General features: G+C 46.6%; 2 protein-coding genes across 10 annotated transcripts in view; one reads left to right on the top strand and one right to left on the bottom strand.

Moving 5' to 3' along the window:
* Positions 1-5,946, top strand: part of BAIAP2 (BAR/IMD domain containing adaptor protein 2) — a 137,247-nt gene extending 131,301 nt beyond the window's left edge. For all 3 annotated transcript variants that reach the window (XM_088663014.1, XM_088663016.1, XM_088663019.1), the window contains one exon: positions 606-5,946. In XM_088663014.1, coding sequence (XP_088519140.1) covers positions 606-675 — 70 coding nt within the window. In that variant the 3' untranslated portion in view covers positions 676-5,946. The remainder of the gene's footprint in view (positions 1-605) is intronic.
* A 23-nt stretch (positions 5,947-5,969) lies between these two features.
* The window catches only part of LMTK1 (lemur tail kinase 1), a 91,974-nt gene continuing 82,180 nt past the window's right edge, over positions 5,970-15,763 (bottom strand). For all 7 annotated transcript variants that reach the window (XM_035104126.3, XM_088663008.1, XM_088663009.1 and 4 more), the window contains one exon: positions 5,970-14,767. In XM_035104126.3, the coding sequence (XP_034960017.3) occupies positions 14,736-14,767 (32 nt within the window). In that variant the 3' untranslated portion in view covers positions 5,970-14,735. The remainder of the gene's footprint in view (positions 14,768-15,763) is intronic.

Raw genomic sequence — 15,763 nt, 5'->3', positions numbered from 1 at the left:
CCGGCAAAGATGATTTACTATCGGGAGAGAGGGATTCTTTTTTGTGTGGAATCTCCACAGCAACCTTACGTACCGGTACTTCTTCACCCAGCAGAGTTAAAACTAGGGAATTCTCTAGCGCAAGATGTGGCGATGGCCAGCAGACAGGCTCTTTTTATATCCTAAACTCTCAAAAGATCTTTTCTGTTGCAACTTAGGGGAGCTTCCACTTTAGAGATGTTGCAAGTGCTCATTGGTTGTGTATGTGTGTGTGTTGCTTTCTGCACAAGACAAACCCGTGTCTATCCATGTGTCCTTGTTCCTAATCGCTTTCACGACGATTTCCACTCCCAGTTTTAAATAGAATTGAATGCCAACGTTGAAATGCTTTGCCATTAAGATTTGGCCATCTAGGGCAAAGATACCTTCCAAGTAGTTAAAAGGTTTTTGTCCAAAATTGATGCTGTCTTGATTTTTCAGCAGGAACTGTGTTTCTAGTGTGCACTGTGCAGGCGTCCTTGTCGTCCTTGTTGCATCTCTCATTCTTTCTGTTGTCTCATTGGGTGCAGGCCAATTGGTCCCTAAAATTCTTCCCACTAAAGCTGAGCTTTGCTTTCTCTCTGCAGGAATCCTTTTGCCAATGTCCAACTCAAACCAACGGTGACGAACGATCGTTCCGCTCCTCTCATCAGCTGATCTCCAGGGATATTGGGCGACGGCGGGTACCTCGCACCTTTTTATTTGAGTTCCACCTGTGTGGCATTTCTGTGGTGTCCTTGTAAAGCACATGTCTATCTTTCCACAACTCTTTATTTTTGTAGTTAGACTGAATCTCAGCCCCCTGCTTGAGAAGCAGAAGTTGGCGCACTCGTTTTCTTTATTTTTGTCTTTAGAAGATATACCTTGGCCTTTGGAGTGATAAGTACCTCAAAGAGTACATGATGTCTCTGTTGTGAATGGAGAGATAGAACTATGAACCAGGCCATGTAGTCTGTTCTGTTATAGACTTACGTTTGAAACCTCCTAAGGGTGAATAAGCTAGGAAAGCTAGTATGAGCAGGACGAGACATTCTGTTTTGCAATTATCTTATTTCTCAGTTAATTTCTTGTGGAGGTCTCTTGGCACAATCAGAACATGTGGATTTGAATAAACTGAGCCTCTGGACTTCAGTGGTTGTCAGTAAAAGCATTAGCACTGCCCGGTGTCACCAGACAGCGGCTGCTAGCAGCTGCAAGTCTGTACCACAGCTCTACAGCCAGAGCAGCGCATTATATGGACGGAAGACTCATTGGCTATACATCCCTCTTTTGATTTGTGCTGTGCTTTCACTGGGTAGACCACTCTCCCTAAACTTAGTACAGCCAGACTCCAAAAGCTGTCCCCTCTAGTTATCCTTTTAATTTTCATGACCAGTCCAGATCGCTGCAAGTATGGAAGGAAGTAAAAGGCAGGTCGAAATTCACAAGGCAGCCATCCTGTGCCTGATCATAGTCAAATGGTTATGTATGCATTTTTCATGTTGTGTGCACATGGCTATGGTGATGGTGCATCAAGTAGGGAAACACCCTTTTGAGTTGCTTTTCAGTGAGCAACAGCCCCTTATCACTAGAACAACTTGCTAATTAACTAGGCTGGGGGAGAACCCTAACAGTTAACAAAGCTAGCTTATCTCTCTCTCTCCTGCCCACCCCTCTTTCTGCCCTGAACTCCTCTTCCAGTGGACTTCTTCTCTACACATCCTGCCTGGTGCAGTGTTTCAGTGTCCATGCCACAGGAAGGAGACGGCTTAGGCAGCCTGGCCCCAGTTTGGTACTGCAGGTCAATGCCATTAGTATTACTCTGGGCAGTGAACCAGGACCTTGCAGAGTTCCTCTTTTTGCTGCTCTTTATAGTCTGCTTTTCTTTTTAAGATGCCCTTGCATTTGCCTTAACTACAGGGGTGGCTAAGTTGTGGCCCTCTAGGCTTGTTGGACTCCCTAGGTTTGTTGGCTCCAGCCATCAGGGTCAGTGGTCAGGGATTATGGGACTTGTAGCCCAGAAATACCTGGAGAACCACAGGCTAGCTGCTCCTGCCTTACAATGTGAATGTTAGAATATTTTCATAAGAAGCTTTTGCATATGCTGTTGAGCTGGAGGGATCAAAGTTCCCAAAAGCTTCAATGCACAGCACTCAGTGTTGCATGGCTATCCCTGCAGGGTGATGTTAGCGTGCACTTCCAAACTGGAAAGGAGGGATCTGTGCTACTGTCTCCCCTAACAGCAGCAGTCAACTTGCAGATCACTCCCGAGGTCACAGGATTGGCTTCTGATGCGCATTCATCATTCCTGGCCAAGTTTCCTCTTGCTTATTCTTAGACTGGAGTTCATCCGCAATCTGTCTTCTAATGAAAGGTAATCCAGCCATCCATGCTGGGAAGTGGCAGCTGTCTCTCATCCCTAAAGCTACCACGAGATAACTTGGGCACCTTAGCACCTCTTGTAGTGGAAGGAAGGAAGGAAGGAAGGAAGGAAGGAAGGAAGGAAGGAAGGAAGGAAGGAAGGAAGGAAGGAAGGAAGGACTGACTAGCAGGAGCTTCTCTTGGAAGCTGGGTGAGAAGATGAGCCAGGGGCCTTGTATCTCTTTCCTCCATGCATGGGAAAGCAGCTTGGTGTGTTTGAGTAGGCAAACGTTTACCAAAGAACGGTTAAACGGGCCCTCTCCTTAACTCTTGCCAGTACTCTTTAATAATAATAATAATAATAATAATAATAATAATAATAATAAGCAGCATTAGGGGACAAAAAGCAGCCACATGTGGATTCAAGTTGAAGAATCACAGAGCTGCCTTGCATCATTTGGTTCTCAGATAAAAACACGCATGCAAATTGAGAAGGTTTGAGGATTAGACTCTGTGCCCTCACTTTTATATTAGTGTCTTAAATAGATAAATAAATAAATGGCACCCACAGTGCCAGCCTCACATTTAGAGGGGCTGAGATCTCGCTAGTATTCTACGTGGAAAGGCACCATTGCTTGCATTTTTACTGATGCTCATGATGTGCTTCCATACATGTCTCAACAACCTTTATTTTTGTACAGGCATAATGTTATTTTAAGTACAGACCAATTATTGTTTGTTCCTGTTTGGGACAGGTAATCTGGCAAATGCCGGCCTTGGCCAACAGCTGTAATTCTAGGCCGCTCCTTACTTATATGAGCAGGTCCTGTGTTGCAGCCAGTGTGTCTGAGTGTATCCTGCCCTTCCTCCCTCTGAAATATATTTCTCTCTTTCTCTCTCTTGCGCTTAATAATTACCTCAGGGCTTTGTCCACAGGAGTGTGATGAGGTTTCTCAGCCAGAGCTTTATATTTTGAGAAATGGCACAGAGCCATACTATGCAGAAAGGTCAAATTCTACTTAGATGAAGAGACTCTAGCCAGATTATATTATTATTATTATTATATTGTTATTTCTAGCTCTTTATTCACACTTGTCTCAAGCCAGCAACAAGGGTAGAAAGTATCCCATCCCAATGTAGTAATGGTTGCAGGAGTGCAGCGCAGTTTGCAGAGTAATGTTCTGGCAGAAGTGACCAAGATGCGGGCATCTTGGACTTCAATCTCCTCTAGGTTTCCTAGCTTAACATGCCCTCTGACCCTCTGTGCAAAGGCACACCATGTGAACTCAAGGCTTTTGAACACCATTATGTGCCTAAGGGACAAAGTACTAGTGTTGCATGAGAAAAGGAAGGGCTGTAAATCTCCAGTTAAAATGTAAGCAACTCAGAGATGGGCATGTTTAACGTGTTTTTGAGAATAAGGAACAACCATACGATCGGCATGTTTCGATCCAGAAGTGCCCTGTGACTTGCCAACATTTCGCGCTGGAACAGGGACACTGAGCAACTGCTTGTGGTATCAAATTTATCTGTCTACATCAGCAACCACCACTGCCACCCAGAACAGAAGGAAATACTGGCTCGTAGCAAAAATGAATAGAAGGTACCAAACACTTCAGCTCCTTGTGGAACACTGAAAGGGCTAGTGGAAGTACCTACCTACAAGATTACGTAGGCGACCTTCATGAATACTTACCGCTGGCAAGCCCCCATCTCTCTTCTCTTTTGCTCCAGCTTGAAGGCTAGTGCACGCCTGTCATTGCTGATGTAGCCACACATGCATTAGCATAGCTAAGTCTCCCGTTTATCACGGGAAACCCCCATATTTTGTTACCGTTTCCCGCTGTTATCCCGAATTGATAATATCCCGTAAAGCTCCTGCCGGCGGCCATGTCCCGGCTCCTGGCTGTCTGTGCATGTCTGGACATGCGCAGAAGCAATTTCTGGGGCCCAGACATGCAGACATGGGCAGCCCGGCACCGGAAGTCACTTCTGCACATGTCTGGACATGCGTAGAAGCGACTTCCGGCGCCACGCCTCCGTGTAGAAGCGACTTCCGGTGCCGCGCCACTGCTGATCCCGGATTTTTCTATCCGGGAGTTGGGGGGTATGGGCATTAGTGCTCAGGAGTTGTCTCTCAGAAATGCAGTGTGGAAGCCATTTAATGCTCCAGGTAAAATGTGCTATGTGGCCTCTCAGCAGCTGGGTCTTCAAAGGAGGCGCAGCACTTCTTTCCTTCCTTTCTTGCTGCTACAGACTAACCGAATTGCATTTGTGAAGCGTTTAGCATTTCTGTAAATTAAACACTTATTTCAACTGCAGGAGACTGAGGGGTTCTTTCAAACACCTCTCCCACCCACACCCACCCCGCAATACTGTGCCCATTACCCTTGACCCTTTATTTCATGAATTAAAATTAAGGAAGAGGTGGACTTGTTTGTATTGGAAGAATTTGTACTATAAGCTAGATAACAAGGATACAACCTCTTCTCCCCCCCCCCCAAAAAAAACCCACACTGGGGCATGCGATGAAAGTAGTGCTTCAAGAGGTTGTACTCAACATCAGATTAACAACAGGCCAGGCCTAGGTACAAAACTGATAGGAATCTGGTGGTTTAGCCTGCTCCTCGCTAGCAAATCAATAACAAGGCCCCCTGTACTAATTAGGGCACCACTATCCCTCCTGTAAGATGCAGAAGCAATGGGGGTAAAACATTGCCTAGGAAGCAAGCTGTGGATATGTGTCATGTCACATGACCTGCAAGCTTCACCAGTTTGCTCTAGATCAGGCACCCCCAAACTGCGGCCCTCCAGCTGTTTTGGCCTACAACTCCCATGATCCCTAGCTAACAGGACCATTGGTCGGAGAAGATGGGAATTGTAGTCTAAAACATCTGGAGGGCCGAAGTTTGGGCATGCCTGCTCTAGAAGCTGCTTAAAAAACAAGCCCACAATAGCAAAAACCTCCACCTTTGTGCTCCCTTCCCAGCCATCCTCCTGTGCTACTAAATAACGTTCAGGTAGGGCACTAGGAAGTATTTGAAAAGGCTCTATGTGCTCACACTCACACAGCCCCCTTGCTGGCTTAAGGTAGGGATTGACTGCAGCTGTAAAGTGGTGCTTGTCACCATCCACAAGAGCAGTGGAGTATAGAACTCTAGAACAGGAAGTGACTAACAGACACTCTCATGAATATTGGCACCTCTGGCACAACACTTGTTCCTTTAACGAGAGTCAGAAATCCAGCAGGTACAGATTTTCCTGAACCTCTGAGTTTGCTTCCTGAGGCTTCAGAAAGGAGCAGGTAGCCAGCCCTGAGTGCGTGTCGCAAGGTAGGCTCATCTGCTCCCACTATCACAGCCTCTGGCTTAACCTATGAAAACCCCAATAAATTATGCTGGCTTCAATGCACAATAGATGTTATGATGAGAGCAGGCAGAAGATGGCTTATTTTAAAAATGTTTTATTTTTAGTGTTATTATTATTGGACCAATGGTATTTGACACACATGCTGGGAGCTGTATGGAAATCAGCACTGATAAAAAATACAGCAATTATGACCCGTATCAATAAAATATACACTGTAAATAGCCTCTCTCTCTTCTTTAAAAAAAAAAACAAAAACCAGCACAATCAAAAACATAGCTCTCTAGCTCTGTCTTCATGCGGCTTCTCAGGTGCTGAATGCATTTTGATGCTATAGACCACACACACACCCTTAAGCGTTTCTTGTTCAAATGCAGTGAAAAAAGGAACGCGGCTTGGAGGCCAAACTGCGCTATAGCCACTTAGCAACACTCCCATCCTCAATGCTGCGCTCCGCGGAACTCATTGTGCCTGTGAATCTTCTACTCTCCCATTTCACCGAATGTGGAAGGAACCAAAGTGTAACGGATAGAAACCCCACTCAAAAACAGCCCATGTTAATACCACCACCGCAAGCTGTGTATGCCCAGTTGCACCCGTGCCGTGCCTGACAGCTGCCTACGGCGGGAAATGTGGAGTAATTATACAGAGTTTATCAGGTGAAAATGGGGCCCATGCAAATAGCACTGCCTAGATGCCAGTCATGTTCAGCAGTCTATAAAGCCTACCTTTCCTCGTGGAATCGCCTGGAGTTTTGTACCTCAATGCTGGGAGGAATACCATTTCTACCCGTGGCTGCTGTTCCTCCAATTCAAATTTCTCCCAGTTGGAGAATAACAGCACTCAGCCCTGTTGGAACGAAAGCTACTCTTCTCATTACATAAGAGGCATATTGCACCCATGTGGATAAAGGGACTGGTTGGTTGGGTTTTTTTTGTAGTCTTCTGCCCACTACTGACTTTTGCTCTGGATATTGCATCTAGATCAGGCACCCCCAAACTGCAGCCCTCCAGATGTTTTGGCCTACAACTCGCATGATCCCTAGCTAACAGGACCAGTGGTCGGGGAAGATGGGAATTGTAGTCTAAAACACCTGGAGGGCCGAAGTTTGGGGATACCTGGTCTAGATTAACCTGTCTCAGGGGGTTAGAAAAAGAAAAGCTGCACAGCTCTGGAGCAAATGCTGTTTTACAGTATTTCCATCACCCAAAGTCAGCATTGGTGGTAGGCAGCTTCCTCAAAAGTAAAGAGGTTTCATGGCCTCATGTGCTTGGTCTGTAGGCACTTAAGCACTGCTCTCTCATAGTAAAAAATAAATAAATCTGTTCTGAGCCACATCTGCTTCTCACAGAGGAAGGGGAGGCTGGACAAATGCTGAAATTAAAACTGCTGTAAAGTGTCAGCAGGCTCATTCTGTTTTACAAGCATCTGGGTGAAGGTCTCTTGCTATGCCCTCCTTGCTCACTAAGGCAGTCCATGCACGACACGCTTTAAAATACTGTAAAAAAAAAGAGAGGTAAATTCTGCATCCTATATAAATCGTGCAAATTTTCACAATTTGTTTACTTTGCATAATTTATTCTGCTGCTGGTCCTATAGAGTGGCATAAGCACAGAAACCCTGAACACTGGAAATGGTACCTTTCCCCTCCACTTCTGGTAATCCTTACTTCTCGTTCCTGACTTTTACCGATCATAACTTTCAACATACGTTTTGTATTTTATGTAAACAGCTTAAGAGGTGTTTTTTTTAAAAAAAAAGAAAAAGAAACAATTTAAACGGAACTTAAATAAATAAATAAATATGCAAGGTGCCCTTGTAGGAATATGGTAAGAAGTGTGTGTTGTCTCACTATTGGCCGTGGATGATCTTCGGAGCAAATGTTGCTCGGCAGGAAGAGCAGAACAAAGGAGTCCATCACAAGCACTTGGGAGTCACCCTTAGCTGCCTCTACAGCTTACACAGTAAGCCTGGTTTGCCAACTATTAGCTCTGCTGGGACCGGCCTCCCATTAACACTTACAGACTGGAAAAACCGAGGCCAGGAAACAATAAGGTTGGGAAGCACAATAAAGCCCAAAATGAAACTCGAGCCTCATGGTAAGCTGGACCAGTCACCTTCCACCCTAAACTGATAGAAAGAGGGCTGTGTATGACAAGCTACATAGACTATATATTACATATATCAAGCAAATTTGCAAGATCTGCCTGATGCTGCCTGTATTCTGCTTCCCTGCCCTTTCGTGGCAGGGAAAGGGGTTCTTGAAGCCTTGCAGCAGCAGCAGCAACTCAACCTCACCAGGGAACCAGTAGCCTCTTGCAATCATAATGGCTAGAAACTTGCTTTTCTTTCCAAGTGAAAGAAGAGGTTCTTACGAAACCACATTCTGCAGCAAGTATTGTATTCTGTGGCCTTAAAAACAAAAAAACCGAAACACGTTTCCACTGAATGGCAGTACACATAAAGCCCTGGTTGTACTCACCAGGGTGTGGCAAGGGCAATTTGAAAAGGCACACCAGCGTGGATGGATGGTTAGTAGACTTAACTCACATTCCCATGGTGCCAGGGAGAATCTTGCATTTGGCAACAACCTACTTGCTTTCCATGCATGTAGTATGAATGGATGGGGCTTCAAAAGCCACAAGGGATGGAAGGATAGCTGTTTAAATAAAAACAAATGTTGGTTATTCCTGATGCTATAAGAGGCCACATGATAAATAATGTACTCTTAAGCAGCAATCCTTTACACACTTACCTGGGAGTAAGTCCTACTGAACGCAGTGGGACTTACCCTGAGTAGACATGCATAGATAGGACCGCACAGCTAACGGTGCTTTCAGACTGTGGGCTATTATTGCTACCCAGTCATTACCCTTTTGCCATGTGCTACATGCAGAATTGCAACAGGCTTTCCCCCAATTCTATGTGTGCATGTACATCCTGCCATGCTCTATTCACAACAATGGGCTTAACATAGCCATGTGGGTGGGCGGCTAACAGTGAAGCTAATGAACCCCTTTAACGGTATTTAATTTTATCACCAACATTTAAATTTGGGCTAAAATGCTCTTTTCACGGAAGCGCTGTTGTGCAAATATTTTATTTTAATGTGAAAAGGCATTCAAACGCTTTGTTGTTGTTTTTAAATGTACACCGCTCAAATGGCACCGGTTGAAAAGGTAATAATGAAAGAATGCCCCAGTTGAGGTAAAGCAATAGGGTTCAGTTGCTGGGAGCCCCACTGCACATGTCAAAAGCAGATCTCGTAGGAGGAGGAGGAGGAGGGAGCCGGGAACATAAGGGCAGCACCAAGGTGGCTTAACCCTGTGCTGCTGTTCCATTTCTTCTTACATCAGATTCTCCCAAAACAAAATCAAAGAAACATTGTGAAAAGCAGAAGAGCAGAGGGGAATAATTTGACTGCAATGTCATGTGATTGCCCTGTAAAGTGAGTGGACGAAGAATGGCCATTCCAGAATAAACTCAATAGTGCGGAAGCATCACTAATCCAAATGCAGAAACCCAACTGTGCTGGCTTTATAGCAAACTCAACTTTATAATGGTGCAAATAGCACAGCCTGGCTCCTAGCCACCAATATATGTTGGCACAGGTGCTAGAAATGTATGCTTCGCAAACCAAAGCAGCTGGCACTGTAAGAAAGCAGGCTTTCTCCACCTTGCCCACTTGCAGTTGGCTCCAGCTCCGGATAATTCCTGAGCCAGAAAGAAATTAAGATGAAGGGGTAACCAATGACAGTTCTTTTGTTCTTCCCACACATCTTGCACGGTGGCAGTTGGTTGCTTCCAGCTCTGCTGGTAAAACTCTAGCAGGAATGCTTGCAGGTGGTGAGAAGATACTGGAGCAATTTGTGCGTGGTCCACCTCAAATTATACCCACAATGAATTGACTGGAACCACAGAGGCCAAAATCCTTGGTCCATCAGTAGTTTTGGGCACATTACTAACATTCATGGCATTCCCTGCTTCTCTTTTTTGCCCGAGTAACTATTGGGTAGAGAGTGGAATCCTGGCCATAGTGTGTGGCAAAAAGTACACCCCGTCCCCTTTTGCCTGAGTGGCTTCGTGTCTCTACCCAGTAGAACCGCTTATACATGGTTCTCAGTTGTCTTCCTTCCATGCCCAAATGAAGAGCAACTGGGAAGGGCATGATCCCTCTGCACAGCTGTGCACATGCAGAGAGACTGCCACGGAGCCTAACAGAGCTCTCCTCCTGTTCCCCTCCAAGATGCACGTGAACTGCAGAGGTCTGGCTGTTATCCAGCACAAGAGGTAAAAGCTGCTTCTGTTTCTGCATCAAACCTTCGTTCTCTAACACAGGGTCCAACCTGGAATTCTGTTGCATTGTCAAACAAATTCTAGTGCAAATTCCTGGACTGTGAAGTGCCCTGGATTCCTCCTGTTCTAGTTAATGGCTAGTGTGCTCTGATGCAGCAACGAGGGGAAAGAGAGAGAATTCCACTGAGCCCCTATGGCAATCCCGCCAGCTGCTCACAGCTGCACTCGTGCCAGGATGGACCATATCCAAAGTGGATGCTACTTCCTGGGAACACTGTCATTCTGATATGGAGACAGATGGATATCTTGCATAAATATCCGCCCAAAGCCATGGGACACAGCCATTTTACAGCTTTGGAAATCATTCATTCAGCAGGATTTGGTCGGACTTGGATTCTTGAAGCTGCGACGTTCTGGTTGGAGAGGTTAACAGCTAACAAACCACTCTTTCTTTTTTGCAGGGTGGGAGAGGGACCCTTTTCCCCCAGCCTTGAGGTTCCCATTTTGGGTTTCCACTTTTAGCCACTGGAAGCAGCTTCTCATTCTGCTCAAATAAGAAGGGGTAGAAGCTCTTGTCCGTGTGTGGCTGATGTAGCAAAGCCAGATATCACTTGGCAAAATGCAGAAAACAGAAGTTGCAGAAGTCCCTTTTGCACTCTGTCCTCTCTGGCTCCTGGGAACAGGCATGTGCTGGTGAAGCACAACTCACGGGGGAATGAGTTGCAGCAGCCAAATGAAACTGGGCAGGAAAGAAAATGTGCTGCTGTGGTCTTTGCAGTTCTTCCTGGGTCAGACCTGCTGCCCCTGCTCTGGTATATCCAGGCATCAATGCTAGAACTGCTTATTTTCTGGCTCCTCCTCCAGTTCATGATTTCCTTCGGAGTTCTCTTCCCAGTTGGCTTCAGTGCCACACAGGCCAGACGTGTGTGTGGCATCACAGATTCAGCTGTTCGAGCAAGATCAAACGGCAAACACCTGACTGTGAATGCCATGAAGTCTGGCAGCCCCAACCAGGAGAACAAGCTTAAGCAGCAGTTTTCTGGTTGTCACAAGGAGAGGGAACTGAGTCAACAGCAATGCTATCTCTGTCACCTACCCAGGCTTAATGCAAACTTTAGTGAAGAAAAGCCGGACAAGAACACTGCTACTTCCTAAGTCCAGGGCTATTCATTGGTGTTTAGGGACTACAGCAGCAGCAAGGAAATAACTGCAAGCATCGTGTATATGCTGGTCTGCAGTAGAAGAGGGACTAAATATGTGTATTTGACCTCAGCATGCAAGGAGGCTGTGAATAGAGCATGGCTAACTTTCCATGCCCGGCAGCTCTTTCAACAAGGAAAGCAGATCTCACAAAGACCAAGTAAGCAACAGTTCCCAGCAAGGAATGCCACACACATAACAATATTCTGGCTTCCAGGGGAAGGAGGGTACGGAGAGACAAAACTATTGCTTCAAACACACTTCTTGATGTGCTGGCTGGTGCCCAGAATGTGAAGAATCAAGCAACCATCAGCAGGACTCTTAAGTATTATTCACTTAAAATGTTAAGCTCCACCAAAGTTTATAACTCTGCTTAAGAATGCAGCTTCACTGATTCCCAGCTGGCTAAAACTGGTGTGTGGGGAGTAGGTTGGAAGGAGATGAGAAGAAGGGGGATCTTAAAGCCACCCCCACCTCTATTGGAAACCAAGAGCACCATCCGATAAGATGAATAGTGGGGGAATTGTGCGTGTATATAAATTAATGCTTTGGTGGGGGGGGGGTAGGGAATGAACAAGAGGTGAGATATTAGATCAGCTTGGGTAGCTCAGCTGGTTACAGCATGGTGCTGATCATGCCAAGGTTGCAGGTTCGATCCCCGTATGGGGCAGCTGCATATTCCTGCATTACGAGGGCTTGGACTAGATGATCCCGAAGGTCCCTTCCAACTCTACAATTCTAGGATATATAATAGAAGAGGTACGTAAAATTATGCATGGGCATGGTGTGAAGAAAGCAGATAGGGAGAGGTTTTTCCCCTCCTCTCATAATACTAGAATTTGAGAATGAAGCTGAATTTTGCAAGATTCAGAACAGACAAAAAGAAGTACTTTGTCTCACAGCAGCGTTAAAGACTATGGCACTTGCTCCCACAAGGGGCAGTGACGGCCACAAATCTGGATGGCTTTAAAAGAAGATGAGATTAAATTCATGGAGATTGGGGTTATCGGTGGCTACTAGCCACCATAGGGACGCGCTGTGTTCTAAACCACAGAGCCTAGGGCTTGCCAATAAGAAGGTCGGCGGTTCGAATCCCTGTGACGGGGCGAGCTCCTGTTGCTTGGTCCCTGCTCCTGCCCACCTAGCAGTTCGAAAGCACGTCAAAGTGCAAGTAGATAAATAGGTACCACTCTGGTGGGAAGGTAAACGGTGTTTCCGTGCGCTGCTCTGGTTCACCAGAAGCGGCTTAGTCATGCTGACCACATGACCCGGAAGCTGTACACCAGTTCTCTCAGCCAATAAAGCAAGATGAGTGCTGCAACCCCAGAGTCATCCGCGACTGGACCTAACGGTCAGGGGTCACTTTACCTTTACTAGCCACCATGGCTATGCCCTGGCTCCACCATCAGATGCAGTATAACCAGTGGGGGATCACTGCTGTACTCAAGCCCTGCCCTATGGGCTTCCCATGGGCATCTAGTTGGCCACTGTAAGAACAGGGTGTTGGACTAGATGGGCCACTGGCCTGATCCAGCAAGTGCTTTCCTCCTGCTCTTAGGAGTGCATTATGCCCCTTGTGGAGCTAAAAAGAAGAGAAGAGTCATCGGTCTTGATGTCAAGAGAAACAGCCAGAGACGTGAAAGAACAAAAAGCCCTCTTAAGAAAAGCATGTTTTGCTGCTGTCTCGGGCTACTGTGGTCATGGCTGTCCTCTAGCCCCTATTTGGAAATGGTTCACAAAGGAAATACGGTTGTTAGCAGCTACTACCTGCACCCTTGATTTCCAGCATCTGTGTTTGGTCTATAGCCCCAAAAGGCCACAACTCCCGAGTGTGGACCCCCTCGTTACTTTTCCTTTTTTTTCCGATCCAAATTGCACAATTATCCTAAGATTTAAACTGATAAAAGATTTAAACCAAAAACAAAAGAAAGCAGCCACGATGCTCTCTCTCCCCCCCCCTGGTTCCCTCCTTCCAATCCTTTCCCCCACCCTATCCACCCCATCCCCAAGAAACCTTGATAAAAGTTAACTCTTTACATCTCTTTGGCAACAATAACTTAAATCTGCCGCTCTGTTAGGGCAGGTGATATAGCGTAGGGTAAATTTTATACAAAAATAGTCCTGGCAGCCGTTTGACCTGCTTTTGCTACACATCTCGTCAGGAGTCTCCTCCTGTATGTTAAGTTACTCTAGGAATTGCGAAGGGGAGTTGGAAGTCTCTCCACCACCACCAAGGTTGGCATTTTGACACAATCCCACCCTACCCTCTTGCTGGCGGGACACAGCTTGGCACCCCAGAAAGCCTCCACCTAAACAATACTGGGGCAGGGAAAATAGGAAGGTTCTACAGCTTGTGTGTTGGGGGCTTGTAGGGTTTTGTTTTGTTTTTTAAGTTAACTTTGCATTTCCTGCACATCCCCTTTCTTTTCCTGCCACTTCCTAACAGGCAGGGAGACTTCCTAACAGGCAGGGAGGCTGCTTTCCCCAAGGCGAGGATGGAGAAAGGATGCACCAAAGGCCATTAAGGCACAGCTCCTGTACCACTAAGTGCTCCAGTGGTGGTGCAGCTGAACAGATGGTAAAGGGGCCAGCAGTAGCTGCAGAATCTATACATGGGGAAAGGAGGGGCAGCAGAAACACACTGTGGAAAGGGAAGACGGCTACTGAGCCCATCCCACAAATGAAATTGCCACCTTAACCTCGTCTAGCTCCCCTACGTGCCACTTGAGTTTCCCTACCATCCATTCTCTCGCCTCTCCCCTTATTTGATGCACAGCCGAACAGCAGGCTACACCCGACACAGCCAGGTGTAGAGGGAGGGGGACAAGAAGTGACTTGCAGTCACAAAAGAGAGAAGGAAGGCGTACTCAGCTTTCAAGGGCCAAATTTAAGCATCTCTGAATGACACACGGTGCAAGGCTATGTGCTCTCTCGCTTTCGCTCTCTATTCCGTGCTGGGCTTGGAAAGCACACATGAGAAGCTTACAAGAACAGGCAGCAGGAAGAAAAGGTGGTGGTGATCTCAAGGCAGTGCCCCAATTTGGGAAGCCAATGTGGGTCGAAACATCCAAGAGACATGAGCTGGAGAGGGAGGAGGAGGGTATCAAAATGGCTTGGGTGGAGGGGGCAGCGATGTTAGCGAGGTCACAGCTCTACCCTTTAAATGCTATAGGTTCTATATGTCTATATGTCTATCTGTACATATACACACCCTCGCACACACACACACACACACACACACACACACACACACCCTCACATCCACACGCTTGTCACAAAATCGCCACGCTGTGGGGCATCTCCAGCCTAGCAGCAGTCAAGAACTGTCCAATAAAATCCGCCTCTTAAAAAAAGAAAAATATATATATAGTAAGAGTGAGGCCCCACCACCACCACCGTGGAGTCCTCTGTTCCACCCAAGTTCTGGGCCTCCATCCTTACTCCTTAGCCCCAATGCAGAAACGGATGCTGTAGGGGGCAAGGTGGCAAGTCCAAAATCGAGCCCATGGCTAAGCTCATTCTCTGTCGCCTCTGTTTTCACTGCTTCCTAAAAACAAAAAAAGGGGGAAAGGCGGAGTTAGTAACGGGGCGCCACAACCTTAAAGGAGGCCTTGTACTCTCCTCTGCATAGCTTTCCAAGTTGCAGAATCCATTCTTACTGCATGAAATGCAAGGCTCTTGAGAACCAAAGGAGACACAAATTCCCAGCCCAGCCCCCATGACTTAAGCCAATTTTACAGTTCATGCCACCAGCCCCTCACCCCAATCTACAATTATTATTTTTTTAAAGGAAGAATACAATTAAGGTTCCCCAACATAGAACAGAGTGCAAGCAGGCTTGCATCTTATGTTGCTTTGGACACAGAAGCCCCATTCAAAAAATTCCGGCTCGGGCACTCAGCGAAGGTTGATGAATGGGGCTGGTTGTGAAAGGTCAGTGTTGGTGCTGACCTTTAAAGCCCTAAACAGCCTCGGTCCAGTATACCTGAAGGAGCGTCTCCACCTCCATCGCTCTGCCCGGACACTGAGGTCCAGTGCCGAGGGCCTTCTGGTGGTTCCCTCACTGCGAGAAGCAAAGCTACAGGGAACAAGGCAGAGGGCCTTCTCGGTAGTGGCACCCGCCCTGTGGAACGCCCTCCCACCAGATGTCAAAAAGAAAAACAACTACCAGACTTTTAGAGGACATCTGAAGGCAGCCCTGTTTAGGGAAGCTTTTAATCTTTAAGAAATCAGTGTATTTTAATATTTCTGTTGGAAGCAGGCCAGAGTGGCTGGGGAAACCCAGCCAGGTGGGTGGGGTATTAACTACCTTTCCCTCTTCTACCTTTACCCTGTCCCGTCCCTGCTTTCTCGGTCTTTTTTCTTTTCCCCATCCCTTGCCCATATGTCTACTTTCTCCTCCCCCCTTGGTCCTATGCCCTTCTCCTCACCCACACCCCACGCCCTTCTCTTTCTCTCTTACCCTTTCTCTCCCTTTTCGATACTTTATAATTTTGATACGTGTAAAACGCAACTGAATGTTTTTGGATTGGTTCGAAGATGT

Source organism: Zootoca vivipara, chromosome 2 (genome assembly GCF_965207765.1).
Source record: "Zootoca vivipara chromosome 2, rZooViv2.hap1.1, whole genome shotgun sequence".
Classification (NCBI taxonomy): domain Eukaryota; kingdom Metazoa; phylum Chordata; class Lepidosauria; order Squamata; family Lacertidae; genus Zootoca; species Zootoca vivipara.
The sequence above is the reverse complement of the archived record's forward strand: the minus strand, read 5'-3'. Positions and strand labels throughout refer to the sequence as shown.